The 20940-nt window shown below is 41.4% G+C and overlaps 1 protein-coding gene across 1 annotated transcript; it reads right to left on the bottom strand.

Annotated features, from left to right (window-relative positions):
- Window positions 1–8578: 8578 nt before the first annotated feature.
- LOC133012327 (plexin-C1-like) lies at window positions 8579–18734 on the bottom strand. The gene is made up of 15 exons (XM_061080305.1): window positions 17724–18734; window positions 17211–17333; window positions 15298–15432; window positions 15080–15180; window positions 14886–14991; window positions 14633–14798; window positions 14245–14338; window positions 13714–13786; window positions 13277–13318; window positions 13014–13147; window positions 12194–12373; window positions 10237–10345; window positions 9095–9274; window positions 8847–9014; window positions 8579–8704 (listed from the first exon to the last, which is right to left on the bottom strand). Exons 1-15 carry the CDS (start codon window positions 18729–18731, stop codon window positions 8579–8581), a joined length of 2745 nt encoding a protein of 914 aa, XP_060936288.1. The 5' UTR covers window positions 18732–18734.
- Between the last annotated feature and the right edge of the window lie 2206 nt (window positions 18735–20940).

The following is a 20940-nucleotide window of genomic DNA, read 5'->3' as shown; positions in this document are numbered from 1 at the left end:
ACACTGACGGCCTGCATGGCACCACACACTCCACCACACTGTCACTGGAGCCGTGCGTAAAAGCGCAGCGCCTCAGCAGAAAACAGAAGTGGTCAAAGTGGGAGGGGAGCGCGCATCGAAAACGAAAAACAACTATCTCAATGACATGATGACTCTGACTCATTATTGGATTCATTCAGCTTAATTGATCCCACTTTAATCGTGTTTAAAACCAGATCTACAGAGTTTCAGTCTGATATACCCAATGACGAGTGCGCTCCTGGGATGATTCCTGACCACGACAGCCTCCTGCTGATATCCCCACAGGACAAAGTCGTGGGGCGGTGGGCGAGAACCCCCCCCTTTGCTTTCCACTTCATAAGCTGCTACCACCACTGACCACTGACCACACCAGAGCAGAATGAAACACAGAAGATGTCAACAAGAAACGACTGGATGACATGTCTGCTCTGCAAAGTTGTTTTTCCAAATAATCAATAACATCAAATTATAAGCATGACTCAATGGGAGTTAACATTCATATTTCCAGCTACTTTATCACTGGCATTACCGCTTAATCGTAACAAAAATTACTTATAAACAGTTAGCAACATAAAATACAGAATATTTTAAAGAGTCGTATACTACCCTCTTGTGGTTGAACCGAAAGAGTTGAATCCAAAGCCATTCCAGTTTGTCTGAATGATGCCTATATTTCAGAATTAGTTTGTTCTTGTCACGGAGGCCCACATGTTTTCCTGATGTAGTTTAAAGTTTCCTTTCCTATTGTTTTTATTTATCATTTAGCCATTAAGAGACGTGCAATATACTTTGGTTTCACTATTTTTGTCAGGTTCAGTTCCAGATTTGCTCCTGTTTAACAATGTGACACTTTATCAGAGCAACCATTTTGACATGGAGTTGATGACACAGGTGATCCTCGGGGCATGAATCAAGGCCGCACCGTACATACTTTGCTGACTGCAGTGAGGACTCGTTTGGTGAGGGTCTTTCCTCCTTGAGGGGTCACTGTGGCGATAATGTGTCAAAGGTTTAATGTCTGCAGTAAAACTGATGTGCTGAGCAGTGCAAGAGTCAAACTTAAGCTATACTGTATGTTGTGTACACACAAGGCAAAAAACTACCAATGACACTTCAGAGGTAAAAAGGCTTCACACACATACTGTAAAAAAAGGATCAATGTCAGAAAGGCTCTCAATGGCACCGACACCTTTAAAAGTCACTGGTAAATATTGTTTGTTAAATCTGTAAAACGTGGGTAAAAAAAGTGTGGTATTACAGGGTGTTATACGTGGACTATTTCTTGACCTATCTCAGCAATTATTTTTAGTCAGCAAGGAACGGACAGCGGCTCTCAGAAGGATGCTCCAAATCGAAATGTTATCAAACCTTTTAAAAACTAAAGGCGGCCTCCTTGAGCAAAGACGCTGACGATGCATTTCAATATTGCTCATTTTATTCTGGTTCAGGGGGAATCAGTGAGGATTAATTACTGATTTAAACCAAGCTGACAAAATAAATGAATATCAATGCAGCGGAAAAGGTTCTTAATCAGTATTTCTACCACCATTGTATCCCCAGACTCAATTGAAAGCAGCAGGAAAATCCTTCAATATTACACTGGGTTATTGAACATACCTGGACACAATTATACAGAATCATAATCAAACCTTGATTCATGTTCATATTTTTATATAGATAGTTGCTCCAAAAGACATATACTGTCCAGGTTGTTGAAGTTTGAATAAATTTACCTTAAATGCTAAAATTCAGCATCCGGTGTGCTGTGAATTTCACGAAGAAGTCACTTCTTGCAAGTGGTTTCTTTGGCCTTCACGATGCAGGGATACTGATTTTACACCCGAACTCCCCATACTGACCATCCTGCTGTCATCATCTCCAGGATGTCCGCCTTTTTCTGAAATGATAACACATGCAAATGCTGACCTTTCATGAATTGGTGCCATATGTGTGTACTTGTGTGCGGAAAATATGCTCTACCTCAATGGTGAATAGTAGGAAACCACGTTGATGTGAAACCAGTAAACTCTGGGTCCGAATAGAAACGTATTTCAGTGGACATCTATTGCACTTCTGTCCGTCCTGGGAGAGGGATCCCTCACATGTGGCTCTCTCTGAGGTTTCTACGTATTTTTTACCTGTTAAAAGGGTTTTTAGTAGTTTTTCCTTACTCTTGCTGAGGGTTAAGGACAGAGGATGTCACACCATGTTAAAGCCCTATGAGACAAATTGTGATTTGTGAATATGGGCTATACAAATAAAATTTGATAAATTGATTGGAGCAGCACAAGGTTTCGACACAGTGCTGGTAAAATCGCTTGTGTTTTCTCAGCTGCAGGTGAGAATTCTGCAGTAGTTGGTTTTGTATATTGCCCCATACATCGACACATAATTCAAAAATGCTCATACTAGTGAAAAATACAATGTACAATGATTTATCATCCAGCCAGCTATTACACAAAAGACTAAGTTGTTCTGTGTGATTTGAGACGGACCAGACTTAAAGGTGGAATTTGAATGCGGGGCTTACAGACAATTAAACACCACAAACACCACAGGAGCAGCATGGAGGCATTAGTTTTTTTATGTTTAAAGAAGCGCTCACCATTTATCTCAATTGTTTTGGATTGGTCCGTTTACCCCTGAAACACTTCCCCCAACCCTCCATCGGCCAAGTGGTGAGTAGATAATGAGTGAATTTTCATTTTTTTGGGGAGAACTATTCCTTTTAAGGACAGAGGGTTGTTTGAATCAGGACATTCCTGCTCGGAGCTTGTTTCCACTCTCAGTCGCTAGAGGTCGCTGTCTCCCTGGGTATAGACATGCAGCGGCATGCAGCAGCAGCCCGGTCAGAGGCAGCAGAGTGTCGGGATCTCCAGCAGCTCCGCTACGTATATTTTCACTGACCCTTCGTTTCAGAGCTTCATTCATCCCAGTGAGAGCTGCTGCTCGGTCTCTGTCCTTCCATCCAGCTGCACACATCCCTCCTCCCATCCAGCGCTGCGTCCACATCTGCATCTGGGAAGGTCAGACGCATCTTCTTTTTTCGTCAACTTGCTATCAGAGGTCTATAGTCTTAGTGGTTTTAGAGAGAAAACAAATAACCCTAATCTTTGATTTCTTTTTATGTTAGGGAAGTAAACTGCATCGATCAATCATTTTGTCAAGCAATCACAGATGTTTCTAAATTCTTTGTAAGTGTTAGCATTTTGTGTCAACCTTAACAAAGCCAAACTGATTATTAAGCATTGTCCTTCTATTTGATCGAATTGAGTTAATCAGAAATCTCTCATTCTGTTCAAAGGCGAGATACAACCTGACCAACTTGAGATGAAGGAAAAGGAACTGAGTGCGTCAATGTGACACACTACGTGCGTCAGATAATCAGCTGTGTCACATGTCTCTGTTCTTTCTGTAATTGACTCTTTTGCATAATATGGACATGAGAAACATCTTTAATTTAGTCTTGTCATGTCATGAGCATGAAATGATCAAGTAACTATACAAACAACTAAAAACTCAACTTGATCATGTGTTTGCAAAAAATGTATGTCATTATAAAAACTAAAGACTTCTTCTCACAGGAATATATTTGGTAGATGGGGTGTCAAAAGAAGTGTTTAATAGATTTTGTAAAAACCGTGTTACAAAGAATTTCCTCAGAAACATATTTGAAAATGATTTATCATGCTGATCATCATCAAACATTTACGGAGTCTGTCTGTCTAGATGGCAACAGTCAGAAATATCAGAAACTCAGAAATCACCAGGAACTGTTTCTGGAAATGGAGACATGTTGTCCAAACCTTTATATACAGTCTCTATCCATAGCTATATTAAGCTTTTTGGATGCCATCTGTTCCTTCATCCTAATAGCTCTGAGGCTTCACTAAACTGTCAGAGAAGCTGAAATTCCTCATTGTCCCTCTCCATCCTCCTCCACTTCCACATACACTGCTCAAAAAAATTAAAGGAACACTTTTTTATCAGGGTATGGCATGAATTCAATTGCACTTTTTTGATAATTATCTGGTCAGTTAAGTAGCAGAGGGGGTTGTTCATCAGTTTCAGTTGCATTGGTGTTGATGGAATTAACAACAGGTGCACTAGAGGGGCAACAATGAGACGACCCCCAAAATAGGAGTGGTTTTGCATGTGGAGGCCATTTCAAGTTTCTCCCTCTTGATCACTTCGACTGGTTTTCCATTAGTGTTGGCTTTAGCTAGAGTCATTATCTCTACTGGGAGCATGAGGCGATTTGTTAACCCTACAGAAGCTGCACAGATTGTCCAACTCCTCCAGGATGGCACATCCATGCGTGCCGTTTCAAGGAGATTTGATGTGTCTCCTAGCATAATCTCCAGAACATGGAGGAGATTCCAGGAGACAGGCAGTTACTCTAAGAGAGCTGGACAGGGCCGTAGAAGGTCCTCAACCCATCAGCAGGACCGATATCTGCTGCTTTGTGCAAGTAGGAACAGGTTGAGCACTGCCCGAGCCCTACAGAATAACCTCCAGCAGGCAACTGGTGTGAATGTCTCTGCCCAAACAGTCAGAAACAGACTTCATGAGGGTGGCCTCAGGGCGCGACGTCCTGTAGTGTGCCCTGTGCTCACTGCCCAGCACCGTGGAGCTCGATTGGCATTTGCTATAGAACACCAGAATTGGCATGTCCGCCACTGGCGCCCTGTGCTTTTCACAGATGAGAGCAGGTTCACCCTGAGCACCTGTGATAGACGTGAAAGGGTCTGGAGAAGCCAAGGAGAACGCTCTGCTGCCTGCAACATCGTTCAGCATGACCGGTTTGGTGGTGGGTCAGTGATGGTCTGGGGAGGCATATCCATGGAGGGACGCACAGACCTCTACAGGCTAGAGAACGGCAGTCTTACTGCCATTAGGTATCGAGATGAAATCCTTGAACCCATGGTCAGACCCTACGCTGGTGCAGTAGGTCCTGGGTTCCTCCTGATGCACGATAATGCCAGGCCTCATGTGGCAAGGGTATGCAGGCAGTACCCGGAGGATGAAGAAATTGATGCAATTGAATGGCCCTCACGATCACCTGACCTAAACCCGATAGAACACCTCTGGGACATTATGTTTCGGTCCATCAGACGCCGCCAGGTTGCTCCTCAGACTTTACAGGAGCTCACTGATGCCCTTAGACAGATCTGGGAGGACATCCCACAAGACACCATCCGTTGTCTCATTAGGAGCATGCCGCGACGTTGTCAAGCATGCATACAATCACGTGGGGGCAACACAAGATATTGAGAAGCATTTTGAGTTGAAATTGAATTTTGGCAAATTGGACAAGCCTGCCACATCACTTTTTCACTATGATTTTCGGGGTGTCTATAAAATTGAGCCCTCTGTAGGCTGAAAACTTTTATTTCCATCAAAGATGTGGCATCCTTTTGTTCTTAAGACATTAAACTGTCCATATCAGTATAAATATCCAACATAATTTTTTTTCACAATGAGATCTGATGTGTTTTCAAAGTGTTCCTTTAATTTTTTTGGGCAGTGTATAATGAACACATTACCTGCTGCCTGGAGCTTCCCCTTGTCCTCAGAGAGGCACAAGTTGAGTCTATGAGCTCTGTTGAGCTCTCTGAAGGCCGATCTGACTGCTTCAGTGTCAGACCTCCTCCAAATGAGTTAAACCTTCAAATGTTTTAGAAGTAAATAGATATGATGAATGGTATTTGGCAGTAAAATGAATTAGAGATGTGATTTACTTTTTTTTTTCATTTAACCTGCATTAATTGGTTGTTGGCAACTTTGAATCAGCCTAAACATTCATCTGTATAGACTGTATGAAAAGATGGACGACATGACTGCTTGCAGTGTAACAAAGAGCCTCCTGTATGCTAATGGTCGGGACCTGGAACAAACTAAAAACTAAAAGAAATCAAAAAACCCATTGAATGCTTCTCATTTAAAGTTAATTGTTTTCACCCTGATGTTCAAGTTCTCATTTTTTTCTGATACCTTTGGTTATAATTAGTTATTTGATGCTATAAAAATGAGGTGAAACGTTATGATTGAAAGCTGAGACGGCAGCATTCATATTTTGGTTTCTTTTCTGGATAGTAAGAGAACGTTAAGACGTGTTGTCCATCTTTTATATATATGTCTATGGTTTCATCCCCCAGCAGACATGGAGCAGCATTAATTTTTAAACCTGATGATTTGACGTCCAATATTTATTTTTACACTTAGTGCAGTGTGAAGTTGCTCCGAGACAGTATAGTGTTCAAATGTGACAAGTGTCCCAGCTTGTCGACCACAGTAATAACCAGATAGAACACAATGAATTCCAGAGAGTTGGTGCTGTACCTTCGTGTGAGTCGAGGCTGTTTTAGCGTCACCATGCTCTTCCTGTGTGTTCTGCAGGACCTCAACCAGAGGGACTTGTCTCTCCTGCGTTGCAGGCTGCAGGATCTGGAGAGCGCCCAGCAGCTGCAGCTGGAAGAACTGGGATCTGTGGCGCAGACTGACCGGGCCCCAGCCTGACCTCTGACCCCTACACTGCTTCACATTAAACTTGCAATACAACAAGCCCAGGTTTCCAATTAAAGACACCAACAGTGTTTTGTTTTTTTACCAAATACTTTGAATGTTTATTGATGCATTTACACGTCTCGCTACTTTGATTTGATGATGTTTTTATACCTTTTCTTTTGAGTCACAGAGTTGATACAAAAGTTGAACAGACTCCAGGCTGTGAATTACACAATGTTTATACCGACTGTTGATGTCACGTCCACCCTGCTTTACATGAATGATATTGATAAAAGACTATGATTTACAGATTAACACTTTTTGTGACACTTTTGACTTTGTGTATTTAACTTCATATCGCAACAGTGAACAGTGGAAGATTCATTGTGGAGGATTTAAGGCAATCTATGGCCATTAAACTTAAATAGACAATCCTTTTCCTAATCATTTTTGGATCGTTATGCAATCACCTGAATCCTCATTACTGAATAGGTCATAGCATAGGATATTCAGTTGGTAGCAATCTCCACCCTCACTGCTAGATGGCACTAGATCCTACACAATGAACCTTTAACCAGTAAATGCTCGACACAAATGAACTACAGACATGATACGTGTCACTGACAAATAAGGAAACCCTGCCAATTACTACTTAACACACAAATGACGGTTACCGGCTCCTGCCACCTTCCTGTCGTGGCTCAGGCAGCTCAGCTCCAGGAGCAGCTCTTCAGTCCTTCAAACTGCGTTTTCAAATCAGCTCAGTAGGGGCGCCGTTCTCGTTCAACTTGTCTTTAATCTGGAAAAGGGCATTTTACAACACAGTTGCTTTTTGCAATGACATTGCTTTTTTCTAAATAATGTTCGGTGGGGCCACGTGTTATATTAGGAAAACTCGTGCAGTCATTTCTATAGAAGACACTCAAAATCTTAGTGTTTCGCTGCGATCACTTTTGAGAAGCGAAAGGAGAAGCAAAGGCTCATAGATCTAATTTAGTGCCATCACATCACTGTTGAGGGGAAGTCATCAAACGCCAGATGATCGGACCACCTCCACACACACACACACACACACACACACACACACACACACACACACACACACACACACACACACACACACACACACACACACACACACACACACACACACACACACACACACACACACACACACACACACACACACACACACACACACACACCTCTGCAGTGTGAGATAAAAAAAAGCTTGTGAAGCAAGTTTCCATTTTGAGGTCACAACAGGATGCGGTTCTGCAACTAACTTTTCAAAACTCGACTTTAAGTTTGGATGCTAAAACAACACTTTATACTATACTATTATTATCTTGCTTATTCAAGGAGACATATTATGCCTATATTCAGGTTCATCATTTGAATTTGGGTAATAACTTGAAAATGTTGACATGCTCTAATGATCAGTGAAAGGGACGTCTTCATCTAACTACAAACACGTCGCCTTCTTCATACTGTCCGTTGCTGCAGCTCCTCTTTTCCTCCTCAACGTCTGAAACAATTGGTTTTAACTCAAGTCTCTTTAAGACGTGCATTGTGCTAAAGTGGGGCATTGTGATGTCACCGGACTTTCATATACAAAGTGGCTGAATGCTTTCCAACACTTGAAGACATACAGGAACCCTCGTGTCAATTTGTTCATTTATCTTATGCGTATGAATATATTGCTGTAAATGCACCATAGGGAACGCGTCTGATTCTGTTTAAAGCAAAGGCTGCAGATGAACAGCAGAGGAAGAGGATTACGCAGTCGGGATGGAAGTTTCTATTAAAGCGTTGATACTTGATCCGCACCTTCCTCATTCCATACGGACTTTGTGACTGACCTTGTCTGATATCGTTGCTGATGTCCAGCTCCAGGTTTTCCATGACACTGTTCATCTTAGCAGTGAGCTTTTTCTGTTTGCTGCGGTAAACCATCACCACCACTGGGGGTCAAAACCAAGTGGTTGAATTTTGCAGATAAAAAAAGAGGAAATAGTTTTCTTGTTGGAACGACATTGGTCCAATTCGCTCAGCTGGACTTTTTGTACTCACTGATGATGATAATGCAGGATATCAGCAACAGAACGAGCAGCACCCAAATAAACTGAAACGGTGGTTTATTTTGGAGTTTCACCATCTTGTCCCCATACTTTATCTGTAAGTAAGCAATAATCACAGTATATTTGAAATAAATTTGACAACAAATATATGTTAACTACTTTGGAACTTTAGTACCACAAAATACTTGTGAGGAAATAAGATCTGGCTTGCTCTGTTTCTGTGACTTTTAGACTCACCATTAAAATCTGAAATTCAGCAACCTGTGTGACTTGGATTTCACAGGAAAACGTTTCAGTCTCTTTGTGTCTTTCTTTGGCTGTCATGATGCAGGGGTAATGATGTCCTCCCTCAACGCCCCATATTGACAACTCTGTTTCATTCATCTCCAGTTTGTCTGCCTTTTTCTGAGACGAAAACAAAAGCTGAACTTTTTAAGGCCCTGTGTTTGTGAATGTGTGATAAAAAGATGAGAACAATTCTTTACCTCTATGGTGATGCGCACGTCGTCCCCGACAAGGATGGATTTGAAGCTGATAAACTTGGGCTCTGGGTAGAAGGTGATGGTTGGGGTGCAGGGCAACGTTTTATTGCCTACTTTCAGAAAAACTGTGCTGGGAAAAGGCCCCTGTGCATTTACAGCTGCAACTGTTTCAAAGATGAGATTCTGCAGAGAATTAAAAGGAACATTCTGTGTTATAGCCAATTACAGGACAATATCTAATCTCCCCTTCCTGTCTAAAATCTTAGAAAAAGTTGTAGCCAATCAGCTGTGTGAGTTTCTCCAGGAAAACAATATATATGAAGACTTTCAGTCTGGGTTTAGAGCCAATCACAGCACAGATACAGCCTTGGCAAAAGTCACTAATGACCTTCTAATAGATTCAGATCAGGGACTTGTGTCTGTCCTCGTTCTGCTAGATCTCAGTGCAGCATTCTAATGCATTTTGGTTTGGAAACACAAAACATATCTGACAATCAAATAAACTACTTGTTTCTAATGAGGCTTCAGAAACAAATGGCCTTCCAAATTCCGTACAAACAAGTACAAACAATAAATATTATATGTACAAATAAGTATTTTGTAAACACAAAGCATTTCTGTTTAAAGCTCCTTCTGATTGGAATTATTTTCAAGCAAATATTCAATCCATATTATCTTTCCATATCTTGTCAAAATGTACTTGTACTGAAAACAAGTTGATGCATCCCAAGGGGTTAATTCTAATAAACAATTTCAATAGCATGATTTAATAATGTGACAAGGTTTGACATATGAGCTTCTCACTGTTTTCAGTCATGGACTCTGGAAAATTGGATCTAGACATTATCTACAGTTTGTTTTTCAGACATGAAGAAGGCAGCAGAAGACTGTCTGGGCAGACACGCTCAAACAGCAGCAGCATTTCCAGAACATTAAGGGGCTGGAAAGAAACGTCCCAAAAAAAGTCTGAAAGCGGCAAGAGTTTGTGACTTTGAAAAGATACATGTGACTATTACAAATGTTATATCAAATAATAGACATAATACTAAAGGTTACTTGGGATTATTTGCCATGTTGTGACAGTGTAGTGTAATTCAGTGTGACGTTAAACCAGACAGTGGAACACTGCCCGTCTCAAGACCCACCTGATAGCTCCTGTTTTCAGGAAGTCGGACTTCCTGTGGGGCGTGGCTCTGCGTGACACCTTCCACAAAGTCCAGATGAGAGCCTATGATTGTCAACTTCCTCTTCCCACTACCAGGAGACAGGGCAGCAGCCAATCAGAGACAGAGAGAGAGAAAGAAAGGGGCTGGGGGTTCAACTCGCTAATGTGTTTATCGCAGTTAAGTGAACTAATTGAGTTAAGCCTTAGAAAACCGTCACCACAATGAGCCTGTCACCATAATACTGACATTAAATGAAGCAGCCCGATCCCCTTCAAACCTTGATGACATCACAGAGGATCTAAAATCCAAAAAGACTAAATAATGTCACATTACTTTCTTTGCACACCTGCTGTGTTATTAAACATTCATGTCCTTTGCAAAAACTTGATACATTTTTTTGTGGTACCACAAAAAAATGTATCAAGTTTTTGCAAAGTGTCAAAGACATAGCAGAAGTGGAAGTTGCTGCAAGTAAAAGAGGAAGTGGTCTCAAGGTGAAAGACATTGCTTTGGGGAAGTGGCAATCTTTCCCAAAGCCGGTGGTGCATCTAGAAATAGCCTACTTAAATTTTTACTGGTCTTATGTACTTATTGTATTTATCTCTGTGCACATTGCTTTGTGTCCCCTCCCCATTAAAATGAGCTGCAAAAACTGATCCCAGTGATGATCTTGTTTTATCAGAATCCTTACTCTTCCATTTCAGAATTGATTATGTGATGATGTGCTTGTTCAAGCTCTTTACGAGATTGGCACAGTCTCAATATATTTTACATCCTCTACTTAGTCCTTGACGACTGAAGCACTTTAAAGACTTTAAAGAAGTTACTGCTTGAGAAGTTCTTGTATAACAACTTCCCCAAAACAAAAACATTTTCTTCTTCGTATTTGCTGTGATGGAAATCTGGAGATACAAGAGGCTGGAAACAACAAAGTTATCTACGTGTATTTAATAAGGGGCAACACAAGGAGTCCCAAGGAACTCAGAGTGAAGATGCAGAACAGTCAAAAACACAGATCTTATATAGGAGGGCTGAAGGCTGTCTCTCTGATTAAATCAAGACAGGTTCCATATGTGGGGGAAGGACAGGAAACTAAACATAACAGCTGATTCACATGTGTTTCCTGAGGTGATAAGAAGAGATACACTCCTTCCTTTGATGGGTAATTAAATCGCAAAAGGTCTCACTGTATTGACGTCATAAACAGTTCAGACCATAAAACAGCTCAAGTCATCACACATTCGTTGTATGTAAATACAAGTCATAAAAGTCTCTTGAGAAGGCTTCAAACACTTACTGTCCAAATACAAAATACTTTTTCAACCTTGCTTAGTTAATTTTCTACTACACTGCTTTCACTGATATATTTCCATCAGTGATGTGCGATAAGTTCACACTTCAAACATTTCTGCAGCTGATGGAAACGTCATTATCCCAATAAAATCAGATGTTTTCCCATTAATATATCTGGACATTTTTACCTCCACCAAGGAGGTTATATACCATAAGACTATAAGAAAAGATACAGGGCTTTTAATTCCAAATGACAGATATAGCAAGTGGCTGCATATGGCCGGTCGCTCGGTAAGGCGATGACAGACTTTCATGTTTTTAGGGGGGTTTGTTTGTTAGTTAGTAGAAAGGATGCATTATGGGTCAGGGAAGAACTTATCTAATTTCGGTGCTGATCCAGAATTTGTTTTCTGTTTCCATAACATTGTGATACAGGGCATTTTACATCATTTTTATTGATGTCTCAAGAGGATTATTAAAACAGACACGTTTAGGGGAGGGATATTTAAGACTGTGTGGAATTTAGTCTGGATCCAAAAATCTGGATCTAGTTAATTTAAATGTGGCGAACTTGGTGGAGGTTTGTGTTCTACTGAGTGACATTGTGCAATTCAGGATGAAATAACCAACAAATCAAACATACCTGAGCCAGGTGCTGTTTGGTACAATGTTGGAGCAGGATGGGGATGACTGGTAGGTGATGTTGCTGCTGCCGTGGCAACTACCGTCTGGGAGGAGGGCACAGACTTTGACCACGCCTTTACTATCCGCAGTGGGAATGTGGAACATCAGACTCGTGCCCATGTTGTTCCAAACAGGAGATCTGACAGGTACGCACGGGATGAGAGAGAAGAAACATAAGGACGTAATTAAACATCACTTAAATGCTTTTTTATAAGCTTAACACATCAGAATCATAAGTCTACAGGTGTTATACATCATATATCATATCACAACCTAAAAAATGAAGCTGAAATGGACAACGCCCAAGGTCACAAGAATCAAAAATTATCTTATCGCTGAATCCTTAAACAGATTTAATTTCAAGTTTACCATCAGACACCAAAAAGTCTGTCAGAGTGATATTGTTTTAAAGGGAAACATCACACGTATAAGTTATTCTGTCCATCGCTGGATAAACACATTCAGCAGCGCAACATTTTTCTATTGCAGTGTTTGTCTTTTTTGATAATTACCATCGCTTTTAAAAATGTTTTAAAGATAAAAAACCAAGTAATTAGTTACGTCTGTGAGCAGAACCATATTTGACATCCACACCCAGTTTCTGGCTTTAGGAAAGAGAAGCACATTCATATGTAGTGACAGGACACTGACATGTATCGAGTCACCTGTCAATACCGTCACCTTGAAGAATGTGTCAAGAATACGACAGGTGTTATTTCCCTTTAAAGCCTTCTCTCTTTGCATAATGCATAATCTTAGTCGTCCGTGAGCTGACTCACTCTTGTGGCTTGCATTCTGTGTGCGCCTGTATCCTCACTCTGGTCACGTCACTGAGGTTACGACCGTATAACACCGCGTGGTTTCTGCCGTAGAAAGACACGACGCCGGGATCGATGGAGGAGATCTCTGGCGTCTGAAGGTAAAACACACACACAGAGATAATTATCTAGTACTGCCTACTGATGTTTTGAATTGGACTGAATGTGAATAACGTGAACTTCAGAGGGAAGCACGTGTGTGGGAGTCGAGGGTTCGGACTCACAGAAAACTTTGTTCCTGACACCATCCTTTTGCAAACACTGTCCTGCAGGAGGAAGCAGGAGGAGTAAATTCAGCAGGTTTACAGACATTCGCAGGAATTAACAGCTAAGATAACAGTAGAAAACAGCTAGCATGGTAGAATCCAACTACTTTAATTCCATCTTATTTACATGTTGCATGTATGTATAGAGAAAAATACAAAAAAATAATATTTGGTATTCCTGACAAGGGAAGAGATGCTGAGATTGGGATTTAAATCAAAGCAAAATCAACAAATTTCCTGTCTGATGTTTGATCTAGTTTTTTGATAATTGCTGAGATGAATGTCCACCAGGGTTTCAACATCAATTTCACTATAAAATAATGTCTCCAATGTGGTACAATACATAGGAAAACTGGAAATACATATGGTAGATAGATTAAAATGGGCATAATCACATTTCTGACTCCATTTGCCCAGGAACACTTGTTTTTGCTCCAGTCGCATCCGGCCTTGAAACACTGCCGACACCTAAAAGGAAATCAGACCTTACTAAACAGGCACCAGAATACCAAAACCACAGACAAATTTTTATTTTTTTAAGGAAAATGTTACATTTTACAAGAATGAAGTACATTTTTATGAGAAAAGGGCATGGCATTGGGAAAATACATTCGTAATTTTAGGAAGAAAAAACAGCCGAAATATTGCAAGAACAAAAAAAAAAGTGTTTTTATGATCGACAAACTACAAAACATCTTTACATATCACGTAGCTATTTTCCTTCTGTACAAGAGAGAATATTAAAATAATTATAATATCCTCCGCACTCCCTCATGTGACAGGCTGATCTCCTGATATTCCGCCTCTGACACAAACTGTACCTTAAAATTGCGACTTCATTCTCAAGAGCAGATTTTTTTTTGATCGATATTAAACATGTGATCACAGTAAGTGTTTTGATTTGTATAGAGCAGCGGTGGACTTACAGGACAGAGGTTGGCGGACCCGCGATGTCAGAGCACTTGGTCAGCGTCAGTCGTTCCGATAACTGCATCGTCCCAAGTCTAATTTTTACAAAGACTGGAGAGATAAACCAAACAATGAACATTACAGCAAAGAAAGTTCATCTCATCATAGTTTTTAGTGATGAACAGTTGCATTGAAGAGGAAAGTTAGTCCAAAGAAAGACAGAGGTAATGTGGCAGTATCCTGGCACTGGTAGTTTGACTTTCACCATTATTACGCAGACTGAGATGCAGCTAGTAAATACCAACTGGATGTTAGTAGATGCCATTCACGCACACAGCTATTCTATACCTAGGAAATTGCGTGCATCTCATTCACATGCGATTATATATATCAAAGATTACTAACCTTCTTCAGGAAGTGTGCCATTAGGGAGGATGCAGGTGCATTGTGGGAACATCGGAGCAGGGCCACTGGTGCAGTGAATCGCACTGGACCTTGCAGAAAACTGACAGGCGAAGTTAGACCGTGCCGTCTGGCCTGCGGTCAGGTGAGTCTGGACGTTCAGTGTGATCTGAGAGAGGTCGGGATGTGAGGGTTTAAAGGACAAACAAGCGACAGACACAACTGATATAGTTCAAACTCTGTCCTTTATCTCTACCTGGCCAGTTGGCTCCTTAGCAACTCTGTGGGAAACCATTTTCTCTTGATAATCCTCAGGAATGGACAACCAGTCGGAATCTACACAGTCGTCTTCAAACGTGCAACTAGAAAAAGAAAAAGATCTGAGAACTGACTTTACAATTGTTCGGAAAGGTGTTAACAGATTGTTTAAAGATGCAGATGTTTCCTTACCTATCTTTTGAGCCACACCAGACACACTGCGGATCCTGTGCAGACCAACACTCCTTCACATCTCTGTACGTGTTGCACTTTGATACAGGAACACGCTTCATCTAGACAAAACACAAAGCTTAGCTACACTTTAAAACAATATAAAATACAACCTGGATAAGTTGGATCAGAATTATCAGTTCACCACATGTATGTTTTTAGATGTAGAATGCACTTACCTGGTTTCTTACTGGCACGTACACATAGTTACGATCAATCGGATCCAGCTGAATCTTGGGAAACACTTGGCGATCGTCATCAGCTCTGAAGAGCACCGTGGGACAGGAGGTGTGATAGTCCTTATCCACAGAGAGCTGATGACAAGAGTACAGCTCTGGTTATGTTTCTAAGAAACTGAGCTGCTGTGGTGTTGAATATTTAAAAGGTACAATATCGGTGAATAAAAAGAGAAAAGGGTAAATTTTCCTCTGTTTATGAGCAGACACAATAAAGTTGGCTATAACCAGCTGTAAGCTCATGTGGCCAGTTTGTCTTTGGGTGGATGGCTCAGCTAACTAGGTAACTTAGATCAGTCAAATGACTACCTGCCAGTGTTCATAACAACGGACAAAAAATTAATACATTTTTTATGTCATGAACAAATACCATCAGACGACCTGATATGCTAAAATATTTCCATTTGTTGAAAAGGCTGAAAAGGGTCTTTAAACTGCTGTCCTTAATTTTTGGGTGGATTAATTTAAGCTTTATTAAAATAAAACATTCATAAAAAAAATTGGATGTTAATAACTTTATTAAAAAAGTTATAGAATAAAACAATAAATTCTATAAATATATTATCTGTTCACCAGTAGATCTTGTTCAGCTTGTTCATTGATAAGGGAAAAAGTCTGTGTGCTCATGTGATCACAGTTTTCAGCACAAAATGACAAACACAATACTTCATGCATTACCGCCCTATAAGTCACAGTGAAGTAAACAGCGACTAAATCTCTGTTTTCTAGGCCTTTGCTTGTTTGCTGACTGTGCTAGTTTAGAAGTCTCGTGCCGATGATCACATCTTTGTACAGTTTCTCACGTGTTAGCTGAAAATAGCATTTTTTGTGGACTATTTTCAGCTATGGAATAACACACATTTGATATGCCAGAGTGTGTATATATGTACGTCAGCAAGACAGTGCAAGGGGGAAATAAAAACAAAGTAATGTTCATCAGAGTGAATTAACACTTGCTGATTATTATTAATCTAAATCAGATTGTAGTTTGTTTTTTTAACCCTTTAATTTCAATTTGACACAATCCTAAACGTCTTTCTTTCTTAATTATTGCTGCCTTTGACCAATTGTTAAACTTCAATCCAGTCCGGTTTGCTAACACTGTAAAGAAGAAATCATGGAAACATCATCAGCTGCTGCGATGAGTGTTGTGTTGAAGCAGTGGACTGTGTGTAGTTCAGGACACAAGCTTATGACCGCCACCATTGTGGTTGTTGAGGCAAACATTGATCCACTCGTGCCTTTCAGTCCTAATGGAGGACGCTGGGTCCTCACACCATCGGAGAAAATAAAAAATGCAGTGTGTCGAAATCTTCAACTCTTCGTGCTGGCTTTTCTGATCCCTCGTCGTGTCCACATCGTGTGACTTGCACTACGTTGCCTCACTTAGCCATCAACTATACATGATATGATGCAAAGGTATGTTGTGTTGCTCAGGTTAAAAGGTTAAACAGAAATGTCATAGCGATGCTTGTCCTCTCTCCGTTTGTTATGTTTATTTTGCGTTGAATAATTATAGCTCCACATCATTTAAGAAAATGGAAACAAACACGTTGTCCTTTCTCATCAATGTGTAAATATTGTTACTTTGTTGATGTGCTGTGCTCTAGGTGACATCTATCGTTCCTCTGTCTGTCCTGGGAGAGGGATCCCCTGCAGCTTTTATTTCCCCCTTGGCTAAAATGAGTTTTATTTGGTACTTTTTCTTATTCTTGCTGAGGGTTAAGAACAGAGAATGTCCCTAGAAGCCCAATTTGTGAATATGGGTTATACAAATAAAAGTTGACTGACTGACATAATTGATACAATAAAAGCAGATGAAAGATATCAGTAGTACAGATTGAGATGACACACACCTTAATGAGCTGCCCATCTCCAGTCCCGATGAAGAAAACCACCCAGGTATTGTGCCTCACTGCCAGCACAGAGGTCATGTTGCTGTGCCTGAAGAGCACGGCTTTCGGCCTCAGTGTCTTCGGCTGACAAACACAAACACATTGATCGTCACATCTGGAGCCAACAGAGCTCGAAAGAAGAGGTACTTGAAATAACATGTCATTACTCAAGGCTCAATACCAAGTTCTCAGGTACAGAGGGTCATGTTCATGTTTTAAATCCAATGACTGAAGCTGTAAGTCTAGCCTTAGTGTTGGATTTTACTTTTTTAATGAATAAAATGCATGTCACTTATTAGTTATACACTTTATTTCTTATATATTTTGCTCTTCAATAAGATCAACTCAGTAGCTACCAGCTGGACTCTCATACAACCCACTGGCTGCCTACTTTCAGTTACTGGATGACCAATATATTGATTATTAATTATTTTGTTATCGAATCTATAAAAGCTTCAGAAATGGACCCATTACCTCGGGGGCACTGGACTCTCTGCTGCCGCTGTAGAAGTCTGGATCTGTATTCGCTTTTCCGGTGAAATCCGGGCTGATGTCAAACACAAGCAGCTCGGTGTTGGTCCGTCCCACGTCCGCACTGAACACTCCGCTCCACAGCACCGGCTGCGCCCCCGGGATCACCGAGGAGGCCACGAGTCTGTGACCTCCGGCCTCAGAGACCCTGAGAGTCGCACCTCGCAGCGACTTGAGAGTCAGTGTCTTGCTGCCTTTACCCTCGAGCCAAATCAGACGGATTCTGTTGCTTGTATCAGCAGAGCGCACGTTGGAGAGCAGATACATGGTGGAACTGATCTGAAATCCATCCACAAACTCCACAAACTCCACTTTGTCAATGCTTTTGATCGATGGCACGCCTTGATTTTCATTGAGAGAAAATATGCCTCCATTCTGGTTCTCCTCCGCGTTCTGGAGCTGGACAGTGGCTAAGTTAGTTGAGCAGTTTTCGGCCCTCTCCTTCTGCTTCGGACTTTGCTCTATCGCGGTCAGAATGAACGTGTCGGTCTTGGTTGGATTCTTCTCCACCTTCACCAAGACTGCGACGGACGCGCTGCTGTGATCCAGGGATCCCACCTGGAAGCTCTCACTGTGCTGGAGGCTGGAGATGTCCATCAGCTTCAGAATCTCGCAGTGGCCACACTCTTTGTCGATCGCCCCGCAGCTGATCAAAGTATCGTTCTCAACGAATGGCAACAACACGTTGATGGTAAAAGTTGCGTCCGAGAAATCCGTCTCAGAAACCCGGTGAAACATCTCGCCCTTCAGAACTCCTCTCTGGGTCACACGCTGGACCAGGGTCAGGTCGTGGCTCAGCTGGTACAGTGTATCATCTGTAGCAACGTAAACCGTGTTGGTGGCCACGGCGTAGTGCTGGATATCTCTATTGAAAGTGAAGCTTCCATCCGGCCCCAGACACAGAGCCGCTTCTCCCCAGACAATAACAAGCAGACCAGACAGGAGGATCATCTTAGAGCAGCGATGGCAGCTTGAACTGGGAAAACCCTCACACACTGACGGCCTGCATGGCACCACACACTCCACCACACTGTCACTGGAGCCGTGCGTAAAAGCGCAGCGCCTCAGCAGAAAACAGAAGTGGTCAAAGTGGGAGGGGAGGGAGCATCGAAAACGAAAAACAACTATCTCAATGACATGATGACTCTGACTCATTACTGGATTCATTCAGCTAAATTGATCCCACTTTAATCGTGTTTAAAACCAAATCTACAGAGTTTCAGTCTGATATACCCAATGACGCGTGCGCTCCTGGGATGATTCCTGACCACCACAGCCTCCTGCTGATATCCACCCCCCCCCTGTACTTTATAACTTGATAAGCTGCTACCACCACTGCCCACTGACCACACCAGAGCAGAATGAAACACAGAAGATGTCAACAAAAAGAGACTGGATGACATGTCCGCTCTGCAAAGTTTTTTCCTCTTTGACGTTCAAATAATCAATAAGATCAAATTATAAGCATGACTCAATGGGAGTATACATTCTAGTTCCAGCTACTTTATCACTGGCATTACCGCTTAATCATAAAAAAAATGATTAAGCGGTAGTGACTTATAAACAGTTAGCAACATTAAATACAGAATATTTTAAAGAGTCGTATACTGCCCTCTTGTGGGTGAACCGAAAGAGTTTGAATCCAAAGCCATTCCAGTTAGTGTGAATGATGCCCATGTTTCAGAATCAGTTTGTTCTTGTCACTGACGCCCACATGTTTTCCTGATGTAGTTTAAAGTTTACTTTTCTATTTGTTTTATTTATCATTTAGCCATTAACAGGTTTCACTCATTTTGTCGAGTTCAGTTCCAGATTTGCTCCTGTTTAACAATGTGACACTTTATCAGAGCATCCATTTTAACATGGAGTTGATGACACAGGTGATCCTCGGGGCATGAATCAAGGCCGCACCGTACATACTTTTCTGACTGCAGTGAGGACTCGTTTGGTGAGGGTCTTTCCTCCTTGAGGGGTCACAGGGGCGATAATGTGTCAAGGGATTAATGTCTGCAGTGAAACTGATGTGCTGAGCAGTGCAAGAGTCAAACTTAAGCTATACTGTATGTTGTCTAAACACAAGGCAAAAAACTACCAATGACACTTCAGAGGAAAAAAGGCTTCACACACAGACTGTAAAAAAAGGGTCAACGTCAGAAAGGCTCTCAATGGCACCAACACCTTTAAAAGGCACTGGTTAATATCGTTAAATCTGTAAAACGTGGGTAAAAAAACTGTGGTATTACAGGGTGTTATACGCGGACTATTTCTTGACCTATCTCAGCAACTGTTTTTAGTCAGCAAGGAACGGACAGCGGCTCTCAGAAGGACGCTCCAAATCGAAATGTTATCAAACCTCTTAAAAACTAAAGGGGGCCTCCTTGACCAAAGACGCTGACGATGCATTTCAATATTGCTAGTTTGATTCTGGTTCAGGGGAATCAGTGAGGATTGAAACTGATGGTGGCGTCTGAAGACCAACACTGAAAGAAAAACAGTTACTGATTTAAACCAAGCTGACAAAGTTAATATCAATGTACCTCTATGGTGGATAGTAGGAAACCACGTGGATGTGAAACCAGTAAACTCTGGGTCCGAATAGAAGCGTATTTCAGTGGACATCTATTGCACTTCTGTCCGTCCTGGGAGAGGGATCCCTCACATGTGGCTCTCTGAGGTTTCTACGTATTTTTTACCTGTTAAAAGGGTTTTAGTAGTTTTTCCTTACTCTTGCTGAGGGTTAAGGACAGAGGATGTCACACCATGCTAAAGCCCTATGAGACAAATTGTGATTTGTGAATATGGGCTATACAAATAAAATTTGACAAATTGATTGGAGCAGCGCAAGTGTTCAGACACAGTGCTGGTAAAATCGCTTGTGTTTCTTAGCTGCAGGTGAGAATTCTGCAGCAGTTGGTTTTGTATATTGCCCCATACATCAACACATAATTAAAAAATGCTCATACTAGTGAAAAATACAATGTACAATGATTTATAATCCAGCCAGCTATTACACAAAAGACTAAGGCGTTCTGTGTGATTCGAGAGGAGCCAGACTTAAAGGTGGAATCTGAATGCGGGGCTTACAGACACTTAAACACCACAAACACCACAGGAGCAGCATGGAGGCATTCGATTTTTATGTTTAAAGAAGCGCTCACCA

Source organism: Limanda limanda, chromosome 1 (genome assembly GCF_963576545.1).
Source record: "Limanda limanda chromosome 1, fLimLim1.1, whole genome shotgun sequence".
NCBI lineage: Eukaryota > Metazoa > Chordata > Actinopteri > Pleuronectiformes > Pleuronectidae > Limanda > Limanda limanda.
The sequence above is the reverse complement of the archived record's forward strand: the minus strand, read 5'-3'. Positions and strand labels throughout refer to the sequence as shown.

Bases quoted from the DNA above. Each gene is read 5' to 3' on its own strand.
- LOC133012327 (XM_061080305.1), bottom strand. From the start codon at position 18,731: ATGATCCTCCTGTCTGGTCTGCTTGTTATTGTCTGGGGAGAAGCGGCT. The intron at 14,339-14,632 runs GTTAGTAATCTT...TTATCTCTCCAG, and splicing joins TGGCACACTTCCTGAAGAAG to TCTTTGTAAAAATTAGACTT. The intron at 10,346-12,193 runs GTATGTTTGATT...GTCTCCTGGTAG, and splicing joins CCAAACAGCACCTGGCTCAG to TGGGAAGAGGAAGTTGACAA.